The 20536-nt window shown below is 35.0% G+C and overlaps 1 protein-coding gene across 1 annotated transcript in view; it reads right to left on the minus strand.

The window, feature by feature from the left end:
• Positions 1 to 20536, minus strand: part of ABCD3 (ATP binding cassette subfamily D member 3) — a 76818-nt gene that overhangs the window by 23144 nt on the left and 33138 nt on the right. The window contains exons 5-16 of the mRNA XM_032423252.1: positions 15789 to 15858; positions 14359 to 14456; positions 13882 to 14005; positions 11674 to 11730; positions 9366 to 9508; positions 6397 to 6466; positions 3636 to 3705; positions 3450 to 3547; positions 3243 to 3334; positions 1621 to 1712; positions 1464 to 1539; positions 1275 to 1338 (exon numbers count right to left, since the gene is read on the minus strand). Of these exons, the coding sequence (XP_032279143.1) occupies positions 1275 to 1338; positions 1464 to 1539; positions 1621 to 1712; positions 3243 to 3334; positions 3450 to 3547; positions 3636 to 3705; positions 6397 to 6466; positions 9366 to 9508; positions 11674 to 11730; positions 13882 to 14005; positions 14359 to 14456; positions 15789 to 15858 (1054 nt within the window). The remainder of the gene's footprint in view (positions 1 to 1274; positions 1339 to 1463; positions 1540 to 1620; positions 1713 to 3242; positions 3335 to 3449; positions 3548 to 3635; positions 3706 to 6396; positions 6467 to 9365; positions 9509 to 11673; positions 11731 to 13881; positions 14006 to 14358; positions 14457 to 15788; positions 15859 to 20536) is intronic.

Below are 20536 nucleotides of genomic sequence, written 5' to 3' on the forward strand. Positions count from 1 at the left end.
AGAGTTAAATGAGACAACACTTCTGGAATACTTGGAGTCACTCAATATTTACCAACTATATTTACATTTTCTCTACGTATTCTTGTATTTCCTGGCTTGAAGATAAATATGGCAATATATAATACTCATTGTCAAATAAGTTCAAAGTACTTTGCTTAACTAACATTTTTTATTTTTATAGTGCCTTAAAAAGAAAGTGGACATGTACTTAAAAAATATACATTACTAAGAATAACAAAATTGAAGGCTTGCCTAAGATTATAAAAATTTAAAAACAAATCAATAATTATACTTATTTTATAAATTATAAGACAACATTCTTAAAGTGAAAGCAATTGAAAAGAATCTTTGCATACAACACAAATTATAGAAGGTCACATACGTAGTATAGGCATGGAGAGAGGAGGAATTCTAGAGCTGTGCCATCCCATACGGTAGCCACTAGTCAGTCACGTGTAGCTATTTAAGATCTAATTTATTAAAATTAAATTTCAAGTGTGGCTACTATATTGGACAAAGCAAACAGAGAACATTTCCATCACTGCAAACAGTTCTGGACAGTGTTGTTCTAAAGTGGTATCTAGTGGGTTCTAGACTTGGGGAGACAGCCTATGTGGTAGGAATCTGTTACCAATTATCAAGATTTTCTGATCGGAACTATTTATAAAGTCATAATAGACATATATCCTAACAGTAACCCTTAGGCCTGGGAGTGTCTTACAAATCATACAGAAATACTCCTCTTTTGCTTTTTTTTTTTAATTGGGTCTGCCATATTCCCATTTGATTACAAGACTATACTGAATCAGCATCACTCCTCACTTGGCATGAGATGTTACCACAGTGCTACTGTGCTGCTCTCCTACAGTTTTCAGTGAGAACAGAGTCTATATTTGGTTTGTATAGGGACAGATCCTCCTGCACAGTCAAAACAATACCTAACCCTAATCTTTTTCAACATAGACTAAAACTACATTGCATGTTTAAATTTTCATTTCCCACCAGAGATTACAATCAACTATATCTTCTATGGCTTTTTTGTGACAGACTTTATTTGCAAAAGATTTTTTGATAGTAAATATCTGAAACTTGAAAGTCCTAACAATTAAGAAAGATAGATTTCTAAGTGTTTCAAAGACTTATTATTTTTTAAAAGAATTTTGTGGATTCAGAGACTAAGTTAAGCCTTACAGTTATTTTACATATTCAGACAAGTTTTTCATTTCACATTTTAAATCTGATCTAAGCTTATATATAATCATTTAATAACTTACTTCAAAATTAAGGTCTCGGATCAAGATATCTCCATTTGGCGTTGCTAAAGGAACATGATCAAATCTACAGAGGAAATTGATAAAAAATTACAATTTTATATTAAACACTAAGCAAACATAGCTGAACGAGAACGCTACTATACAGTTTAACAAATGTTTATGGTGCTAAAGAACTTTTCCTATACATACTTTATAATGTTATCAGCATTGATGATTTCTCCAGCACCAGGTATCAAGGGAATAACTTGTGCTCCTTCTTCAATACCTTAAGTGGAAAATAAGTATCAGAGCATCACATTACGTCAGCCAAAACTTAAACTATGTGACCTAGTGCATTCATATTTACCCCTTTCCTGTTGCGAGACCATTGTGCGCTCATATTTGCCTTGATTTAAATCCTTCAGTACTTGCATTAATTCTGTAATCCGAGCAGTAAAACTGAAATTAAAAAAAAAAGTCATAATGAAAACTCCAAAGGCCATCATATCTTTTACTATTATTTTTGTTATTTATTTGAGATGTAACTGACATATAGCACCCTGTGTAAGTTTAAAACTTTTATTCAAACTTAACTGAAATTTCTAAAATTACAATTTAATTTAAATGAAATAATCTAAAGAAGTCTCATCATCATAAAGTATGAGTGATAGTGTATGCATGCTTTATTATCATGTTTCAGTAGGAGAGCAGGAACATGAGGATAAAGGAAGAGGTTTCATAGGATCTCCACCTCAACAGATAATTACTTCATTAACAGGTGAGTCAAGAAGGTTGTTTGCCACTAGAATTTTAAGGTTTCTAGTAGATACTACACAAGGACTAGTATTAGTACATTCCTCAGACATAGGAAGTGTGGACCAAGTTCCTCCTGGAGTGAGAGACAGCCAAGTATAAAGTTAGCCTTCATGTGTGAGGAAGGCATTTATTACGTATATGCCAAATGTCTGCTACCTCCCTGCAAACATGGAGGATTCTTCTCTTTCCTACTCCGAAATGGGAGAAAAGATGACGTGTTCTTACTATTAGAAAGAAATCACTGTGGCAATAGAGAGAAATCAAAACTAATGCCAAGACATCGAGGAAATAAAAATAACATGATGGTCAAAGAGAAAGCAATCTACATCAAAGAAACAAAAGAGAACTTTTCTGTGAAAATCAAGCAGAAACCTCCTGAAGGAACAGAAGCACCCCATCTACCACGAACCGTAAAGGCCTAAGAAAAGTTATTAACAAGTAGGAAGAATGTTCGCATTCTCAAGAGAAAGAGACTCCTCATAGTAGTTGACAATCTCCTCCATCTTGCCATGAAGACCTAAACTGCCATGGAAGAGGAGGAATAAAGAAGAAATATGCGCAAGAGTCACAGGTCTGGGAAGGATCAGAAGCGATCCAATTTCTTCAGATGTACTTTTTACATTATGGTGTTTTTTTATGCCACATCAAGCCCTTTGTACTAGAGCTTAAAATACTGAAATACTTAATTCCACGTTACAGTCTAAGAACAATTTTACTAGACAGAATGACCATATTTGCAATTGCATCTACAGATACCACAAGGTGACTTTTCACTTCTTTCCCCATTAAAATCAACTTCATCTTTATCTTACAGTGGAGGACAAAAAAGTTCAAATACAAAAATTCTATTCATTAACCTAATTTTCCATGAATTAAGAAAAGACTGCCCTGACTTAACATTTTCTAACTTACCGAATACTAGTGTCCATGGAGCAGACAGCTTGAGAACCACTAACCTGGTTGAAGACTCAAAACAGCTCTCTTAAGGAAACATGAAAAGCTCCCTCTCAGAGAAAAACCTTCCTTAATTTTCCTATCAAAATCAACTTGCAGGAATAGGAAATGGGGCTTCAGTTGCCCCTTACCTTAACCTCAACTGGGCACAATCATTAAGTATAACATATTTTTAAAACTTATTTTCTGCAATTGCTCAGTATTACTAATCTTACTTACCCAGCCAATCTAGTCATTTCACGGCCAGCCAAAACTATCCGACCCAGAGCTTGAGACATTCGCAAAAGCATTCTTCCACTTTGGTAGTAATCCTTAAAGAGAAATAAATACTAGTTTTCACTTACATTTCTAAGACTAAAAACTAGCTTTTATTTGTTTTTATATTTAAATTTCAATTTATTATGACTCTGATTACTAATACTTTACCTCTAGAAGTTCTGAATGTGTACTCTTGAGATGTCGAGGATGAGACAAATCTAGGAAAGGACGACTTACAACTAGGTAACCAACAACAGTGGCAAGATCTGAAACAAAACGTTAAGATTTAAACATTAACAATACTTCGCTTTCTCCGCAAATTTCATTCCACTATCTCTTTTAAAGCATACTTACATTTGGCAACTATGCTATCAATGAAGCCCATAGAAAACCGAAACAAAATGAAATTATGGAGATGTTCCACCTGGCAGAAAGCAAATACAAAAAAATTTATATTTTATGTGTATGTAAAAATATGAATCTACCCTGAAAATAAAAAACTGCATGATTTATTTATTCCACAAATACTTACTGAAAATTAAAAAATTATATAATTTATTGATTCCACAAATATTGCCTATGGTTTCTGATTATACTGTACATTACATTTCATGCACAATACTTATCACAGAGCAGATGCCAAATACTTTATGAAACCATTTTTATGCAAACAGAATGGAAATTACATTTAAATGTTAATGTGGTATCATTTGTATATAATACTGTATTCACAATACTATCAGATACATAAATACTAAAACTGATCAATAATCAAAACAACAACAATAAAACAGAAGGATGAGCTAATTTAGGTAAAACACTAGCTGTCTAGATTGGCACTCAGTGCTTTGCTTTAGTTGGAGACATCTGGTCTCTGCTTTCCCCAAGAATCTTACTACACTCGATCTGAACCAAGTGCTAATGTCATCAATGCTGTTCAGCCCTAGTTTGCAGCTTTAATCAAGCACGCACTACCTCAAAATTACAAGTCTAAAAATGTTTTATATTCTGCCTTTTCAATGTTCTCAACTTTTCCATCTATCAGATTATTCAAGGCCCTGCATGATCTGGTACTGGGCTCTATCCTAAACTTCATCTGCTTCTATGTTATTCCTTCTCACTGAGCTCCAGAAATATTGGTTTCTCAAACTGCCTTAAGGTTTTCCTCTTGTTGTTCCCTCTGCCAGGAATATTGCTGCTGTCCTAGACAGTTCTATTTTGTGACTAACTCCCTCATTCCATGTGGGTTTCCGATAAAACGTCACCTCCTCAAGAAAGACCTTCTTGCCATCCTACCTAAAATAGCTATGCAACCTCCCCATCATACTGTACCATTTCATCCCATTTTATTTTTGGTCATAGAATTCATTACTACCCAGAATCATATAAAATATTCAGTTGTTGTTTTTTTGTCTCCTCCACTAAAATGTGAGTTTCCTGAGTACAGGGTGGCTTCCTCTTACAATCTTTTGCAAAAGCACAATGACTGCAACATTTATTCAATGAATGCCATGTGTTACATGCTGTGCTCAATGCTGGAGACACAACAATGAATAAAACAGACAAGGTCCCTGAGCTCATGAAATTTACATTTTAATGAAAGAGACAAACTAGGAAACAAATAAGATAAATATAAATTGCAATACATTTTTTAAGGAAACAGATCATTAAATTGGGAAGTAACTGGTGGAGGCCATTTCAGACAGACTAACCAGAGAAAGCAAGGCCACAATAAGTTGTTAACTTTGGACCTAAAATCTAATGGATAAGAATAAGCAAGCCATGTTCATCAGCAAGCTTGATGAACAGCAGTTCCCTGGAAAAACCTTAAATGCATTTTATCAGTGAGCACAATCAAAGTTCAGTCATGTTAAATCTAAATAAGACAAAAATCCAATTTCTAAAATTATTTTTTTTTTAAGATTTACTTATTTATTTTAGGGAGGAAGAGGGAGAGACAGAGAGAACATGAGCATATGTGAGTGGGGGGGAGGAGCAGAGGGAGAGAATCTTCAAGCAGACTCCCTCTTGAACACGGAGCCCAGATGTGCTGCTCAATCCCACAACTCATGAGATCGTGACCTGAGCCAAAACCAAGAGTTAGACGCTCAATTGAGCCACCCAGGCACCCCTGAAATCATTTAAAATGACTATTTCTTTAAGCTTTTTAAATCACCTCAATATATATTTAATTTTAAATTTAATTTCACAAGCTTCCACTAAAATGTAAGCTCCTTAGAGGCAGGATTAATTTTAAATTAATTTCACAAGCTTCCACTAAAATGTAAGCTCCTTAGAGGCAGGATTTTGTACACCATGTCCACCACTATTATTACTAGCACCTGGAACAAGCACAGGCATCTAGATGGCACTCAATATCTTTTAAATGAAGTAATAAAATTACTTGAATTCAAATTTTCCAATTGGCAAGAAAATAAAAACTGATATATGTATAGTTTCTACAAGAAACAATTTTTGTTGTTTTTTTTTTTATTAACATATAAGGTATTATTTGTTTCAGGGGTACAGGTCTGTGATTCATCAGGCAAGAAACAATGTTTTTAACTCTAAATCAAGGGTCAACAAACAATGGCCCACAGTCCAAATCCCAGGCTGCCATTTATTTTTATAAAAAAGTATTATTGGAACATAGCTACACCCACTTATTTACACAGAGTATATGGCTACTTTTGTCAATACAGACCATAAGGTCTGAAAAAGCCTGAACTACATATGTACTATCTTGTCTTTTATAGAAATAGTTTGCTGACCCCTACTTTAAATAATAACCATCATAGTATCTTCAAGAATCCTACAGAAACAAAAGAATTTATCACTAAATAAAACATCTAAGCAATCTCTAAAAATACACTGACAATTATTTTAATAAATCAACCTATATTTGTAACTGGGAAGCTTAATATATTGATAGGATAGTTTTTATTCTTTTATTTTTTATGAAAATACAGTACAAAAATACTTCATAGTTACTTAAAAATAAGTATCTTAAAGATTAAAAATATATACCTATATAGATAGATATAGATACAGATCAGCATAGGCCAAAAAATTAAATCTTTCCATAAATACATGAGCCTCAAGCATGCTATCTTACCAGTTTTCGGAAGACCGAATGGATTGTCTGCTTTTCTCTCTTATTCCCATTGTAAAAGGCAATTTCTTCACTATTAAAGAAAATAATTTAGTAAGTAATTTTAATATTATCAGTGCCTGAAAAATCATTGAAATACAGTTATTTTATGACAATATTTTATTTAAATGGACACTTAAGCTTAATGGGTGCGTGTGGCCACAGTCCTGTACTTGAGACCCTGCTCCTAGCTCAGCTGATCAGAGGGCACAGAAATACACACCTAACAGGATCACAGACTGCACAGCAGCCACATGTTGTGTATGCCATATATAGAGCCTGGCTGGAAAAGATGTGCTGGGCTAGTTCTCAGAAATTTAATTAATTGAATTTCTTTAATAAGAAATAAGAAGGAAGTTGCTATGACATTAGGAAGGCAGGGCTGGGACAGCCATTATAGATGACAAATGGGAGTACAGACCCCAGGAGGGAGAGGAGAACACCACAGCTAAGAGAAGCTACGGAGTGATGCCATGCCATACAGCCTCTGAAAGACTCAAAAGCAAACCAAGTCTGAACGAGTTCACAGTGCCAGCTTCAGGAGCCCCGGCTGCACAGTCGTTCTTATGCTGGGAATCCCACCATATCCTCACAACAACTCCCCTTTTCTTGAGCTGGCCTGAATGGGTCCATAAGGGCCACAAGAATCTTGACTAGAAGAAAGGGGGCATTCTTACAGATGAAGAAAGGTTCAGTGTATTAAGACAAGTCTGTCAAAGTCATACAGCTAGCTAGTCAAGCAGCTGAGATTGTAACTCACATCTGATTCTAGAGTCTAGTCTTTCCACTCCCTATTCAATACGATGTAAAATTCCCAGAAAAGTAACTCTAACAGCAAAGTAAAGATTTACATAGGAGTCTAGAGGGTACAGTTAAAAAGCCTTCGATAAACACCCATTATTTCTTTAAAGCCTCTTTTTTCCCCTTAAAAATGTATGTGAATTTTATATTCTACTCCAAAATGTACCTGCATTTTTTTCCATTATAAAAACAAGGTAGCTCTTGCCTCAACCCCTTCAAACAAAATTAACTTTGTATAAAGATGAATCATGTTCGACCTGTGTTTCACCATTTCCTTGACACAACAACACAGAGCCCCAGAGTATCACAATTCCAGTTTAAGAAACAATTCTATACCTATAATTACTTTTCTCACTTCCTTCTACCTCCTCTGCATGTTTAAGCCTATGGAGGAAGATGAGATGAGCATTCTAATTCTGACTCATTTTAGCCCCAATCTAAAACCTGAAAGGGCAAAAACAACCCAGAATACTCTAGCTGCCTATTCATCACTGATTCTCTTCCACATCCTTCTTCCTATGTAAGAGAACTCCAATTTTCTTAGTTACCCATCTATCCCTTCCTATGCACCCAAATGGTTTAGGAATGGCCTCAACCCCATCTACGAGGAATGAGTTCCATTTGGTCTAAGCCAATCACTTGCCTGTGATTGCTTAAGGCATGGGCAAGTGATCATTCTGGCCAATGAGAGGTGAAACAAAGTCAGGGGTGGGGCTTCTGGGAAAGTTGCCTGCTCTCTTGAAGAGATGGCCTGTTTTTATTTCTGGGCTTTTTATAGGGGAGGAAGACTAGTGAGATCTGAAATTGCTTTTGCCATCTTGTGATCATAAGAAAAATTAGGCTGAGGAAAGGGGCAACATACAAAGGAAGGCTGAGCCAAGAGAACATCAAAGAGCCAGAGCCCTGATCATGTTGTGCCTGGAATGGGGCTATCTTAAGAGTTCTTATGTCAAGTAGTAAATGTCTTTATTGTTAAGCTACCCGAGTCAGGGTTTCCTGTTTCTTGCAAAAGAAAGCATTCTAGCTGATACCATCTTTCATTCACTTGGCAAATCACCTCTCCACTCAACCGTCTACTCCTCCACCTCCCTACAGCACAAAACCCTATTTAAAACTGGTACCATTTTAGCAACTTATATTGCTAAAAATAAAGAAAGGAAATAAAGGAAGAAGGAACTGTTAAAAGAGTAATCTTCTAAGTAATTTTGTAAATGCTTTAGGGTACTAAATAAAGATTAGGACCCTCAAAATGACTTAAAGTTTACAGATCAATACATGAGAAAATTTACTGAGTACCTACTACATATCAAAACCTATGCTGGAAGCTTTGTATGTATTCCATATTTAATCCTCACAATAGTCCTATATTCTCTATTATAAACAAGTAAAGTAAAGCTATAACTTGCCAGAAGTCATATAATATATAATTGATAAGTGGAGGAGGCAGATTTTGAAACTAGTCAGGCTGGCTCCAAAGCCTACTACTTTTTCTTCCCATTTTGGAAACTATCTGGAAAATAGGTAGACACACATGCAGTGAGACTGAATTACTGAGCATACACAGTCTCAAAATAAAAGTATTTGTGGATAAACAGAGACAGAATTTTCTTTTTTTATTTTATCTGACAGAGACACAGAGAGAGAGGCAACACAAACAGGGGGAGTGGGAGAGGGAGAAGCAGGCTTCCCGTCTAGCAGGGAGCCTGATGCGGGGCTCGATCCCAGGATCCTGGGATCATGACCTGAGCCGAAGGCAGACGCTCAACGACTGAGCCATCCAGGCGCCCCGACAGAATTTTCTTTGAAAAAGTATTATAAGTAAACTTGAATTTGAATTGTATTTTGAGTGTGTTTAAAGTGAAATTAACAGAAAATTAGTCAATCAAAGAGATGAAGAGGTGAACCAGGGATACTACACAGTTAAGAAAAAGAGAAATGCTGAAGATTACTACTTTATAAAACTGGTATTTTTCATAATGTATTATTCAAAAGAGGTAAATACACACACACACACACACACACACACAATTTTGTAACAGTGCCTTCCAGACTTTTTGGAGTTAACTTATATGACATCAATATCCATAAAAACAAATTTTTAGTACAGCCAAATTTAATACATTTCTTCTTACCTGTTTGTGATGAGCCGGGAATTAACGAATCTATACTCTCCCTCATACTTTTGCTCAGTTATTGTCATTTTACCAATGGGTCTTCTAAGTCGAGTTAGGAGTAGCCCAGAAACAATCAAGTAGGCCATCATACTTGTTGGGCCCTATTATTATTGGAAGAGAATATACAAAGTTCAAGGATATCATAATAAATTCACTGGATGCAACATGCACAATTTCTATAAATAACTCCAGTGACTTGGCTAATTTTTCCCCCTTAATTATTTCTTTTTTGGGAAAATACACACTGGGCCTTCACACTTTCAACTACTCATCTATTCTGTTCCTCCTCCAACACTATATCTCATCCCCAACTCTCCTGAATTTGCTGACCTAAAAACTCCTAATTGCGGGCACCTGGGTGGCCCAGTCGGTTGAGCATCTGCCTTTGGCTCAGGTCATGATCCCCAGGTTCGTGGGATCAAGCTCCGAGTCAGACTTCCTGCTTGGCTGGGAACCTGCTTCTCCCTCTCCCTCTGCCTGCCATTCCCCCTGCTTGTGCTCGCTCCCTCTCTCTCGTGCTCTCTGTCAAATAAATAAATAAAATCTTTTTAAAAATAAAATAAAATAAATAAAAATAAAAACTCCTAATTGCAGTCCTCACTCTTCCTATGGCATCTAAAACTCTTCTGATGGAACTCTACTTGATATTCCCTTAAGACTCCACAGACACTCTCAGACTTCTTTTTTTGCCTTCTCTTGGAATGTTAATATTCCCTGAGGTTTCTTCCTTAGATCTTTCCTCCCAAATTTTTATCTCTACTCCCATCACTCTTAAGAATCCAAGATAGTATTTCCAAGTAAGTACCATCTATCCTCACCTCACTACTCTGTAGGGCTTCAAGCTGAAGTCCCCCAAACAAGCTCTACCCGCCTTTCCCCTCTCCTACATCTTCCTTGCAGCTGCCATACCTTCTAACGTGGTGAGTAACCTCATCACCTATTGACCAACCCAAGAGAGAAGCTTTAAGCTGACCTCTCCAAGCTCATCACAGGCACTTCCCTCACTCCCATCTATATCCTATGTCCTGCCATACTGAAAAAACTATTTCCTGAACATGCCATTCAATGAAGTTGGTATTATGCCTGGCAAGCCTGACATATCTAATGGACACCTACTCATCCTCCTCAGAGCAACTCAAATAACACCTCCAATTCTTCCGGACACTAAATATTTTATTCAAACTTCTGTTACTTGACTTATCATTCTGCATTATAATTGTCTGAATGTCTATTCTTTCACTAGATTGTAAACCTTCTTCAGCTGGAACTGTGTCTTACTCATCTTTTTATCCCCACTACCTAGCACAACATGTGTGGGCTATAATTTGTATTCAATATTTTTTAATTAAATATGATTGATTCAATCATTTCAATAGTCAATGCAAGAATGGGCAAAGGAGAGAACTAAAACAGTTTCTACCTTTGAGAAATGCAGAATCAGATAACAGGAATACATGGAGAGATATTTAGGTATTATAAAAATGTAGCAAGTACCATAAAAATATCGCAGCACAAAGATAAGAGGGATTAGGCCTATTCACTTGCTTATAGTAAAAACAAGGGTAGCAGAAGGTTAGGACGGTAGATAAGAAAATTCAAATAAAAACCTACTTTCCCCAGTGTTCTGGAAAGTAGCAAAAACTACTATATAAATTATATATTAATCAACTACAAGATGTGTATGCATACACATGTACATATATACACAGTACAGTCATAGTATTACATGGTTGTGTAATAAATATGTAAGAGTAACATCACATATTACATGACTAAAGTTATATTTCAATGAGAATACTGAGACAAAATTTAAGGGTCATTCTTACCAACACAAATAAGAGAGACAGGGTAATAAGGCTCATGAGAGAGTCAACCACTTATATAATTATAAAATGACATATTATATTAAAAAACCATTATATCTAAAGGCATTGCTGATATTTTAAAATTCAAGTTTCATATTAAAATGGCTGCATCCAAATCTCTTTTTAGACATTACTTTACAACAATAAGTACTTGGATGTCAATGTTTAAGCACTTCTGGTTATTAATGCCACAAAAATTTTCCAAATATCTGACTTAAGGAAAATTCAAACACCAAATTAGAGTACTTTTTGAAGTCTCTAATACAGTATTATCTTATAACTAGACTTTATTAGGTACATGTTGTAAAAACACATTCTTTGAGATACATAAAAATTCCTACAAACAATCCAGCTATTTACAACACAGTACTACAGCAATTTAAAAGATAGATTAAACTCACCTGTGCTCCTATTGCACTTGTTAACTTGAAGATATACAAAACTATGTCTAAAAATGGCTGTAAATATTAGAAGATAAAGAATTAAAAAGAGGTAGATTGTGTAGATTGGGGATAACTAATAAAACACAATAAATATAAAATGCTACTCAACATTTAACACGTAATTGTCAACATGGAGAGTTCCCATCATATATAATGTACTATAAACAGTATATAGATCAACAAATACATAAAGAAAATGGTTCTTATTCTCAAGAAACTTAAAATAGAGACAGCATGACCAATGTCTACTGACCAACAAGGGGAAAAACATTTACCATTTTCCAACAACTCAGGTAGTTCTACTATGACAATTAACCATTAGTAACATAGTAATTTCTCAATGCAGTGTAAAGACAGTGAATAAAAAGGACCTGAGATGTAACCTCAAACCTAGTACCAGCTTTTCTGGTTTCTATATATCTACACCTATAAAACGAATGGTTCTTCCTGCCCGTAATATTGTTTAATTCTATTACTTTATCACAACATCCATATGTTAAAATAATCGAATGAGCCTCTAATTTTCTGATATAAAACTCAAGCTTCTAGAACTAAAACAAGACATTAATACACTGCTCCTTACACACAGAGACAACTCAAATGACATACCAAAAGTTTGTACATATTTTGAAGTGTTTTTCAAAAAACCCCCATTATATTCATTCACTTTAAGTCTATAGCCACCCCTTTCTGCTGGCTTCTATGAAGATTAACCTGTTCTTTTTTGCCTTAAAAATTATCAAGAAGCTAGACATACTTTTAAAATGTAAGTACATTTAAAAGTTGACAAAAATGACTCATCATTTAAGTCACAGATCAAACAATATGTTAAAAACAGTAAATATACAAGCCCACTACAATTATTTTATATTTTCCCTATTGCCAATGTGACAAGACCTGAGCTGTAGAGTTGCTCAAGTGCCAAGATGTAAAGAATACATAACAATGTCTAAAGAATTACACAAAAATTTGTATATATACTCCCCCGCCCCTACACACACAGACAACAAACTTCAAAATGTGGCAATGGGAGCAGAAAAGAAGGCTGAATTAATCAATAATTTAGAGTTGTCGGAGTTCCTAGAGTATGGAATCAGTTAGCAAAGGCTTCTGGAAAGCTGAATAAAAAGTTTGCCATGAAGTGAAAAAGAACCCTAATAATGGGCCTGTCATGAGGGGGAAACTCTTATGGATATACGGCACTTCTCTAAGAATTGCCTGTCCTCCCTCCATCCACATGGTAAAAGCAGGAGCATTCCTATTCTTTACAATGTGACCCAGCCCCTTGTAGAGAGTTCTTGTGTCTAGCAGTGGGTAGACTGGGCATCTGATCAATTGTGGCCAGGGACAAAGATACTATAATTGGTCCACCCTAAGACAAGCTCCCACCCCAGACCAAGAGCAGCCATGTGGATTAGAGTAGGAAACAGGGCATCTAAGATGAAGAGGCGAGGAAATGCTGGGTAGATGATCTTGCCGGTGCCCCATACATGTCCCAGACAAGGCAGGAGGTAATGGCAAAGAAGAGGACTTAATGAGAAGACTACAGCAAAAGCTGTGAAGGGTGGTGAGATATAAGATAGCAAGATGAGGAAGAACTCAGGAAACTGGCAGGAAGAAACCTGGGTAAGGCCTATCCTCAGTCCCAAGAGCTCTGACAATATTCTGGGGTGGGGGTGGGGGGAAATAGAAATTAGAAAACTGAAATCCAACTAGCATCTTGTGAAGACTTTTTGGCCATTACTCAAATGATCTATTAGAATTAGAGATACTGAAGCACAGAAATGGACAGGAAGAAGTCCCAGCCTAGTGTTACAGATATGGAACTGGAAACATAAACTGACGGTCAATTTCTAACAATTGCCACAAGTCCACATGTCAAGTGACAAAAATTCAGATTTCTGTTTTTACTGAAATCAGCCTGCAAAATTCACTCAAAATCTTTATAAGACACTAAATTCTTCATTCTTGGCCAAAACACCTCACAAAAATAATAAAGAAAATTAAATAACTGTAGTTAAAACTATTATAACAACTCTAATTTTCTTACGAAAGCACTTAGTTATATGCTGTTATGTCCATCAAATCAATTCTATATAAATTTGCTAAGATTCAAAACTCAACAAAGTAACAAATAATTTTTAAAAAGAAAATAAAGAAACTTACCTTACTAAGATTTGAATACAGATCAACTACACTGTTACAAAACTTTTCTACATCTTGTGTAAGCAGCTGGTCTGGATTGGCTATCCTGTTGTCCAGATTTCCCATTTTATAATATGTGAAAGCTCTAAAACAGGTGTAAGAAAATGACATTAGAACTAATGATTTTAAAAACAAAAAAATCACATTCTAGCACATACTGCAAATTCATAGAAACGGAAAAGTTTGGAGCTGGGAGAGGCCTTAAAGACTGTCCTTACTTTAGAGACAAGAAAGCAAGTCCGGAGAAGGATGACTTGCAAATTAAAGGAAGAGCCAGGATTAGAGTCTAAATTGCTGAGGTCTTTGCCTACATGCTTCTGGGTCTAAGAGAACTTCCTTGAAAAATATATCCAATACAAAAGAAAAACTTCTATCTGATATCATAAGCATTTCTATTCAATTCAAGTATTTTTAATATAAAAATAGGTTATCACTTACTGGAGATACTCCTCATAGAGGTATTTAGTTAGTCTTACTCGGAAGCACAGTTTGAGCTCATTTAACCCAAACTTCAAGAAGTTATTAATTACAGAGATCTGAAACAAACAAACACATATTACTGGTTTTACTACATTTCTACTTGTAAAATTGTAATTTATTTCTCTAGCATTGGCTCTGTTCCCAAATCCTATGATTTTTATAACTGATAGTCCAAATTGATATAATTCAGTTCTGTCTTACTCAGTGTACAAAGATAAAAGAGAACATGCTAAACCAAATGCAATTGGCTATATTATGCTGATATATTAAAACTCTACTTGAAACTCAATTTTACAATATGTTCATATCATTAATTAGGAGAAGCATCTTGATACTTCTTTTGTAAACAAACAAAAAGCCAAATCTGTCCCCTTTGGATCCAATGCAAAAGAGTCCTGACATTTATGTTTGTATCTTCTGTTTCCTACTACAAGCACTACGACCCTAGACAATGAAATTCTAGGTGCATTTGTTTAAAAAAATATTATAAATTTCATACCAACTAATACCATTTCCAGATTATTTCTAAAGTCATCTTTACTTCTCTTTTCCATCATTATATTGAAATTAATTCTTCCATAGTTCCAAACTCACATTTACATAAACATTTTCTCAAGAAAACAATGGTTGTCTGCTGAATCTCGATCTTTTAATGACATCTACACTTATCTCAATTTTTCTAAAGGTCTAAAAGCCATGTGCATGTATCCTCAAGCTTTATTAAATCTCGGACATATTTTCTAATTAGCTGGATTTTATAATCAAGCTTTTTTTTTTACTTCCATATTTATAGTACTAAAATTCTTATAGTGGCAGTAAAACAAAGAACCAAGCTAAGAATATCACTTATGATTTAACCAAACACTGCCTTTTATTTTTAATAAATTCAGATAATAAATTCCAATTTCACTTCAACTACGTTAGTGCTTCAAATTATTGTAATAGTTTATGGCCTAAAGCAATGGTTCTCAATCAGGGTGATTTTGCCACCACACCTACCCGCACCTCAGCCTCCTCACGACATTTGGCAATGTCCTGGAGACATCTTGGGTTGTTAAAACTGGGGGAGGGGCACTACTGCCATCAAGTAGGATGCTACTAAACATCAGAGAAACCCTGGCCTAAAGGTTAGAACGAAACAACACACAGGGACACATCCACATATGTATACAATGAAACTGAACCCAACCTAATAACTCCTGTCTTACTATCTAGTATAAAGGTTTTACATTGAAAAATTCTGCCAAAAGTTACAAAACTAAACTTGAAGTAGGAACTTAGTATCATAAATCTTTAAAGTCAACTTAAGAAGTAAAGAATCTCTGAAGATTTTTTTAGTAAGATCCAAATTTTTCCCTATGTAAAGATTTTTAAAGAATTCCACTTACGAGAGGCATGGCAGCGATGAAGTTGAATAAGTATCTCCTGAAATCTTTCCTGCTACGACCAATGATACCACTGCAAACCACCACATGCAATGCATTAGTTGCAAAAGAAGCAATATTTAACACTAAGAAAACCTGTAAAGCTCTACAATTACTCTTGGAAGTTTTTATTGACTCAGAAGAATCAATAAGAAAAAAGAGGCTGAAAAACATTTTCTTGCAGAAACATGTTTCCAACTTTTGAAATTTGATCATTTGAAAGAGGCTTCTTGAAAATCAACTCTCTAAATAGCAAAATTAAATAACAATGATTTCCTTAGTTCTTTCCTTCGTAGAAATGGTAAATTAAAAAAACTGCGGCTGCCACAAAAGGGGTTTTAACAACTTTAGAGAGCCAGCAATGGGTTAAAATGGATGAAATAAACTAGTGTTTGTTTTTAAATATTTTAATATCCTGATGCTCATTTGGATGAACTAATGGCAGAGATAGCCTGAGAGATCAGCAAACTCTCACTGTAAAAGGTCAAGAGTAAATATTTTAAGCTTTTGTGGGCCAGAAGGTCTCTGTTCCAATTATTCCGTTCTGCTGTTGCAGAGGAAAAACAGCCAAGAATGAGACTGGCTGCATCCTAATAAAATTTTCCCAAACAGATGGCAGTGGGATTTGGCCCGTGGAGCCTTATCTGCTGACACGAGGACTAAATTCTAAGTCCTCTCTGGTAGACTAGTGGGGTTCCTTAGAGCCTCAGAATGGTTCTCCAGAGGCTTCAGATCTGTTATTACACTTCAACTAGACCAAGTCCTCTTTTATGTTCTTATTTTACATATTTATCTGTTCTAAAAATATCCATTAAGAACTTATTTAAGTAAGAATTCCACTACTTTTTGAAAACCATTATATCATCTAAGTAAAGGATCTCTGAGTACCATATATCTATGATCTACGAGAAAGATAGAACTTATCTGATCACATATCTTTTTTCAAAGAATGTTTATTAACATTCACAAATGTAAGTAAAATATATTTTGAAAAACACTGCACTAAATGATTTACACCTGGCTCCACATGCCAAAAAAATGATACGGTATCGGATATAGAAATAATCTGATTTTTATGAGGGAGTAGGTGAATAATGCCAAGTAATGTTAACTGGTCTTTTAGAGCAAAGAAGATGCATGGTCAAGTAAATTTGAGAAAACCTGGGTTAAACAAAGCTAACACATGTCTTTATCAAAGACCTTCTCAAAGCTCTTAACGTAACATAAAACTTGTGCATTAAAACTCTCTGAGAGGGCTCTGTAGCACGGATCATTTCCTCTGCCATCGCTGGCATTCCATAGAACATACTTTGGGAAATGCTACTTTAGACTGATAGGAAAATTAATAGTCCAATTTTGATAGAAGTGCTAAATAATTTTTTTTTACCTAAGTTGAACTAGAAAAAAGCTACAATAGAACCACATAAAAATGTTGTTTCTAGAAATAAGAATATTAAAAAAATAAGAGCAATTAAGACAGTGCAAAAAGTTTAGAGGTTTAGACTAAAATTGTTTGAACCAAACTTCACATAAAACCAAAGTGCTTTAGTGCTGCCCACGCTGTGAAACACACACGATTAGAAAACTTGGTAAAGCACATGCTATCACTCAGCAATGGTTTACCACTGGGGCAGCAGCTATAAATTTAAAAAATGGTTTCTTGAATAAAGCCTTATTTCTGCTTATTATTCCGCTGCAAAAGAAAAATAATAATCAAGAGTAATTTTACAGTTTATATCCTATTACTTCTAAAACATGTAAGGATCTTTATAAAAGATAATTTGGTGATTTTAAAATGCCTGTAGTCAAATGGGTGAAAATAAAATAAATCTCTATAATTACATTATAGCAGCAACAAGGTAGGAGGGATTCTCCTCCATATCATGGAATTTCCAGGTTCTACCTTAAAGAAGGAGTCTGTCCTATTAAAATTTGCCCATACTCCACAGTCTTTAGCGACTGCTAACAAATAAGCCTAAAAGATGTAAAGGATATTAAAATGTACATTAAGGACCAGAATGACTTTCTTTCAGACTTTTATGTAGCAGAAACAGATGAATCTAAACCTCTTTGGGAGAAGCAACAAGGGAAAAACAGAAAAATCAATTTATAATGTAGCTTTAGTAGCACGTTAGAGTTGTGTTATTTTTCAAATAAAAATGCTCCATATTGTGAATTCATATGTTTAAAAATGTTAAATTTAACCAAATATCAAAGATCTCATACAAAGAAGCTCAAAAATATTTATCAAGGAGAAAGTTAACAATTTATTTTAAAATGACTGTTTCACAATTGATGAATATGGGTTAAAAGTATATGGAAGTGGGGCACCTGGGTGGCTCAGTCGGTTAAGTGTCTGCCTTTGGCTCAAGTCATGATCCCAGGGTCCTGGGATCGAGCCCCACATCAGGCTCCCCGCTCAGTGGGGAGCCTGCTTCTCCCTCTGCCACTCCCCTGATTTTGTTCTCTCTCTAATAAATAAATAAAATCTTAAAAAAAAAATTTTTTAAGAGTATATGGAAGTTCTTTGTACAGTTTCTGCAACTTTTCTGTAAGTTTAAATAGTATCAAAATAATGTTTTTTAGAAACTCTTAAATAGTCTTTTTCATTTTTTTCTTTACCTCGTATCTAAATGTTAAAACTGAGTACCCAACAAATTGATTACTCTGTCTAGTAGAATTACAAGCTGGCTTATGCTAGCTAATAACCTTCCTCTTGTCCATCATCACCAGTTAATGTACCACCTACTCTTGGCAATGCATTTTCTCCAGGACATTAAGACTACGAGAAAATTAAAATGAGCATCTATTCAATTAAAGTTGGAAATCCCTAGTTTAGAAGAGCAAATATTATTCTTCGGATTACAAAAACATGAAGTCACAAAATGTGAATAGAAGGGAAAAAACTTTAAAAAATAAAGTACTCTTCTATACTATACCAAGGCTGTGCAAGGTTCTTTATATGTAATATGCGACTTTCTACACAGATAGCTAATATGATGCTTACAGTGGATATAACCTGCATATTTTTGCTATTAACAATGCTATATTTGGGGAGCCTGTATTTTTATTAACAGATATGGTACCTAGATAATAAAGTCATCAAAGGAAAAAATACAAAATTTTATAATCATGTAAAAGGGCATATATGCCTTCTCTACATTATACAAAGGATTCAAATTACTTATGCACATAGCTCATATAAGCAGAACTTAGCAATAAAGTTGATCTTCCAAAGCTGATATGCTAGCAGCAACGAATAAACACTTCAATTATGTTTATGGCAAACTTCTTAAAATTTGTAAGAGGATGCCTCACTAGGGCACATACAAAAATGACGAGACACTCTCTCTGAACACCATTCAGGGAGGCCAATCCGTAAGCCCTCCACTTGGCTTCTAGCAAGTTTTTCAGCCCTTCACTTTTAAAGATGAATAGACAGGCAAGAGTGACAAACTTGAGGAAAGCCTCTAACATGAACAACAAAAATGAGAACAAAGGCCCAAGAAAAAATAAACAATGCAGGAAGCTACAAAAAAAAAAAAAGTTCACATACTTGCAAGAATGATTGCTCTAAAACTGGACATCCATACAAACAGATAACTCTTGGAAATAAAATGATGACAAATACAAATCACTGGATAATAAAGTAAAAAGAAATTTCCTAGAAAATGTCAGAGATGAAACAGTAGAGAAATTATAAGATAATCAGGTGATCAGCCTAGGGTTCCAACACTCAAGTAATAAGAATTCCAGAAAAAATACAGAAAAAAATGGAGAGGAAGAATTTTTTAAAAGCACAAGAAAATTTCTCAGAATGCAGAATGAGTTTCTCAATTGAAAAGAGCCCACCTAGTGCCCAGCACAATGGAAAAAAACAATTCACAGCGACATTCAGTAAAATTCCTAAACACTAGCAATACATCAACAATAAAAAAAAATGATCATAAAAGCTTCCACGGGGGTTAAAAACAGATCCACTGTGAAGGAAGGGCAAGCGGCACAGGAATGGGCCTCCACACCCAATACGGCAGCTAGACTAGCAGTGTTTAACCATGGGTGCACATTAGAATCACTGGGATGTTTCAAAAACTAATGACTAATTGAATCAGAATCTCTAGGGGTGGGCCCAGGTATTAATCGTTCTCAAAATTCCCCAGATGATTCTAATCATCCTGCAACCAAGGCTGAGAACTGCTGAGCTCTACAGAAGACAACAGGGTGATGCTTTCAAAATTCTAACAAAAAATGATTTCCAAGTTGGAATGTATAAATATAGCTAAACTATCAATCAAGTATAAGAGTTCAGGTCTCAAAAATTTACTTCCATTGTGCCCTTTCTCAGAAAAACACTGTACGTGCCAAAATGAGAAAGTAAACTAAGGAAAAGGAAGACAAAGGATTCAGAAAACAGGTTATTTAACACAAAAGAGAAAGATAAAAGAAATTCCCAAGATCATAATTAAAGCAAAATCAAACTGGATTGCTCTTTAATGGGCTTAAAGTGCAATCAATACAGATCAGGACAGAAAGACAAGAAACTATCAAGAGGTATAGGGTGGCGTGGTAATAGACAAAAATCAAAAGCTCACCTGGTGTGTATGACCATATTACAATACTGAGATTTTACAGTGTTGTCAATAAGCTTGAGCTGAATTAGTAAGAAGTAGGCAAAGAACTAAGGCACAAACAAAAACTTGTAATTTTTAAGT

Source organism: Phoca vitulina, unplaced genomic scaffold (genome assembly GCF_004348235.1).
Source record: "Phoca vitulina isolate PV1807 unplaced genomic scaffold, GSC_HSeal_1.0 scaffold2, whole genome shotgun sequence".
NCBI lineage: Eukaryota > Metazoa > Chordata > Mammalia > Carnivora > Phocidae > Phoca > Phoca vitulina.